Source organism: Microchirus variegatus, assembly GCF_963457635.1.
Source record: "Microchirus variegatus genome assembly, chromosome: 2".
NCBI lineage: Eukaryota > Metazoa > Chordata > Actinopteri > Pleuronectiformes > Soleidae > Microchirus > Microchirus variegatus.
The window spans coordinates 16,631,474-16,635,832 of record NC_139803.1 but is presented as its reverse complement, the minus strand read 5'-3'; the positions used below and the strand labels follow the sequence as shown (position 1 = coordinate 16,635,832).

The 4,359-nt window shown below is 42.3% G+C and overlaps 1 protein-coding gene across 1 annotated transcript; it reads right to left on the bottom strand.

Annotated features, from left to right (window-relative positions):
* Positions 1 to 805: 805 nt before the first annotated feature.
* LOC310940311 (endonuclease domain-containing 1 protein) lies at positions 806 to 2,291 on the bottom strand (the record flags this gene model as incomplete). Its single annotated transcript, XM_083905249.1, has 2 exons — positions 806 to 1,414; positions 1,989 to 2,291. 2 exons carry the CDS (start codon positions 2,289 to 2,291, stop codon positions 806 to 808), a joined length of 912 nt encoding a protein of 303 aa, XP_083761375.1.
* Positions 2,292 to 4,359: the final 2,068 nt, after the last annotated feature.

The window sequence follows — 4,359 nt, the reverse complement described above, 5'->3', positions numbered from 1 at the left end:
CAATAGTATTCAACTGCGACCCACAGGCAGTTACAGTTTTAGGCTCTTTCCTTTTTCAAGAAAGCGCCACTTAGTGACTGGGGGGTGCCAATGCAGCACTTTGAGGCCTGCAGTTGTAGACCACTAGTTTTTTTCCGAAAGCATTATTTCGTGACTGGGAGTGCAATCACAGTCTGGAGTAAATGTATACTCTGGGTTACTGCGCATCCTGGAATTATTGACCAATTTTTCAGGCATGGAAAACATATGGAAAATGAGGGCAAAAAATGTTGAATAATCTGGAAGTTATGCTGTAAAATAATTTCTCCTCCCTCTGCTTCTTTCTGACTTGTGAGTGAATGCAAACAGGTTAAAAGTTTTGGGCATGCATGTTTTTACACTGTCTTCAGTGGGCAACATTGAGGCACATGTATGCACACACACTCATGTAAAATAAAATACATTATCATCAGTGAAATTATGTTTGAAACAAGTTTAGTATTTAGTATAATATGCAAACACATGGGAAAATACCACCAACACCAACAGACGTACAGGTCTGCAAAGTAAGATATTTTATTAAATGAGCCAATTTGCATAACCTGCCACACATATTATTCCCTTAACATACTTAAATTTGCTTATTTTTGAATGAAATAAGAAGATAGAGTGAAAAGGTTATCATCAGAGACTCAAACATTTTTTAAGAGGTACAACAATTATTAAGCCATGAGGAAATTTTACAGTAAATTCTGACAGATCAGATTTTATGTGGCACAACAAGCACATGTCAATATGCACACAGAAGATATAACTGAAAGAGCTTTTAGATGGTGTGTTGCAAGTAAAGAGGAAGTGGTGAAGGAGAGATGCAGTTGTCATAAAAGAGCTGCAGGTTCTGGTCGACATCCATGTTGAGTTTCAGATGGATTTCCAATTCCTGGACCGTCATTTCATGGACGCTGTTGCTCTCTTTGGCGTTTTTGGCCAATGCTGCGTGGGAGGGGAAACGAATGCGAACATTGTGCGGTGCGTTGCGGTCATACTCGGTGCAGCAGTAGGCGGACCACACGTCCTCGGGGATGGCCACGCGGTCCTGGTTGTTGCGACGGATCATGTTGCCCCTGGTGGTCACACCGGTGACGATGAAGGCAGTTCCGCGGCAGAAGTTATTGAGGCGGACCCTGATCCGCTCCTCGTACTGGCGCCAGGGGCCAATGTTGAACTCCCTTATCGCTGGGACAACGTTGGTCAGGGTGTAAGTGGCAGCCCGGTCATGTGGGGTGGACTGGTGCTGGTCCGGGTTCAGGTGACCTCTCTCGTAGAGGACCACATCAGAATAGTCGTCCAGGACGGCCTGGCTGTCTTCAAACTTCATGTGCAGGTAGTCGGTGGGGAATGGCAGCATGTTTCCATTGCCATCGGTTTCTGCCAGCTGAGGAGACAGAGAATTTAGGCTTTAATCTGCTGGGAAATAATACTGAAAGCACCCAGTTGTCCTGCCTTGAGACAGTATCAGTTTTCTATTTCTTTGAAGGAACTTTTGGGACCCCAGGCACAAGGAGTATCTTATATATGCCATATCACCGGCCACATAATTAGGTAAATGCTCTCTAGACCTTTTATTGTGCATGACAATCTCAGTAGATCAGCAGTTTCTGAAATTCTCAGAGCAGCCCATCTGGCACCAACAACCATGCCATGTTCAAAGTCACTTGAATCACCTTTCTTTCTCATTGTGATGGTTGGTTTTAACTTGCTTACATGTCTAAATTGCTGAAGATGCTGCCATATGGCTGATTAGAATCATATATATATTTTCATTTCACAAGCAGTTGAACCGGTGTAATGTGGAAATTTAATACTGTATTTTACTTAGCATATGCGACCTGCTCACACTTATGTTTAAAAATGGAAGAATTAATGGTTGCAAGAGCTGGTAGGAACATATATTTGTCCGTTTTGATGAAAAAAAAAGAAATTATATAATCAAAGTAGGATTGTCAGACCTGTGGCTCATACATCCAAGGGTAGTCCACGCGTCTGTCTCCTTCTGTTTTCTTGAAGGTGTACGCTGAGTAAACTGGAATCCTCTTGTGAGGATCGTACAGGGTCACATAACGAGGTTTGTCTGCGTATCTCTGGCAGATCTTCTTCAGCACCGTTTCAACGATGCCCCTCGGTGGTGTGCCCATGTACAGGGAGTCCTTGCATCTCTCCACGTGGTTAAAGTCTTGCACGACCGTTGGCAACACTGAAGGCAAAAAACTGTTGAGGAGAAAAGCGAAAACGAATGGCGTTAACGTCGTCATGGTCGATGACATCCCGTCAGTGTGTCCTGCTGCAGCCTCCTCCACAAGAACAGTGACAGGAAATGTTTGCAGTTATGATTTAAATGTCACACAGCAGATATGCAAAGCAGGGACAGTGAAGCCCAAAGACAGGCCTCCTGACTCATAGGTGTGGATGTGCAGGCTCAGTGCATCGCTGTAACAATTAATTAATAATTTAAAATACACTGACAAGATTGCCCCTGTGACTTCATAATGAGGACGTGGTTTGACCTTAATGTTTTAGGCCAATATTGTCACACTAATGGTTTATTAAAGTGGGCACACAACTAGATGTAGGTTCAATTTCAGTGCTGTTTTCGCCAATATTCCCAGCTTGAATTTCATGCAGTGGAGTGCATATCTCTGCCATACCTGAATAATGCATGATTGAGTTCTTCCAGTGCACTCTTATATTCTTACAAATATGAATGATAAATATTGGGCTGTGAAGTATTTATATCTATATCTATATATATATATATATATCTGTCATATAAGATGGTAAAAATTGAATCTCCATCGACACATATATTTAAAGGTATATTTTGGGAATTCTGAGGTTTGGAAACAATCCCTACTCAAGTCTTTGAAGGTTGCTGCTTTATCTCGCCGTTACAATCCTGAATGAATATAAATATCACATCTGAACTATTTAGAGCAGCCTTATGATGTAAAACGGCCAGTTTTTGTCAATGGACTTTCGTGCAGGAAGTGAGCAGTTTTCAAATCAGTTTGCAGGTGCAAGATGCTGTTTAATGGTGAGATGAAGCAGCAAATGTGTTCTTAAGATATCATTTTATTTGGTGAGCCCTTGGTTAAATTGCACATCTCTCTTTTCTGTGTGAATGCAAGCCATGTTCAGTGAGAGCAAGCACCCATATCTCAAGCTTCTTACTGATGCCTGAGTGTATGCATAACAGAGTCAGTGCTGACTATTGCCTGGGCATGTTTTTTCTGCTTTTCCATTAATGATGGTACCTGGTACCTGCTCTGGCGAGGATCCAAGCGAGCTGAGCCGATATTATGCGTCAGACTGCCGGCCACTTATTGGTCAGCGTGCCAGGGCATAAGCAAGTGATATCTGACACAGGAATCAAACCGAACAAATCTTTCCAATGAACTGATTCTAATGATTCAACACATTAAAAAATAACAGTTTTACAAGTCCCTCGTCACCCTAGTCTCTAATCACAGGGGTTTCATGCAGCTGTGTTGTGATGACCCCGCCCACGTTGAGGAGGTATTATATTTAGTGCTGGGCCATTCTGCGCCAATAACCGCCGTTAACGAAACATCACGTTTCCATGACGACTAACCGGAAAAAGATGTGTGTGACACCATGTTTACTTAACTCCTGATTGTTAAAATGAGTCTCTAAAGAAACGCTAAACTTAAAAACAGAGGTACGCTAGTTATTTGTAGTCCTGCCCTTTTTGTTTCATAAACGGACTGCTCCAGTTCGACTGTAGGCGTGCTCGTGGCGTTAAAGGAGCTAACTGGTAAACAGTGCCTGGACTCCAGTGCCGTTTCACATAAACATGACGTTGTATGCGTCTTTTTCTGGTCAGTCGTCATGGAAACGTATCATGCGTTAACCATGACACTGTTAACGCTGGTAACGCGGTTAACGCTGTGCCCAGCACTAATTATATTGTCATGGAAAACCAACCAAACCGCGTGGAGGCGAGGCGTGGCAGGACCATGTAGTGGAAAAGTGGTCAATGTCACTAACTCATTCAACCAAACTTAAAAAAACCTTAACTATCCCCTCAAATGGCACCAAATTTGATAGATTTTTCCCTGGACAGATTTTTTGTTCCAGCAGTTTATGTGTAACAAATAAAAAACTAACAAATACAGACACAAGAAAATAAAACCTCCTCGGTGGATTTAATAGTGACACTTAGATATCCTCCATTCTGCAAATAAATTTTGACCTTGCATGAAACTCAGTGGAGGACAACATACTGTATTGTGTAACACAGTCAGGTCACTCAAATTTTGGTGGATAATTGCTGCCAGTGTAAAGATAAAATGCAAACCTTCT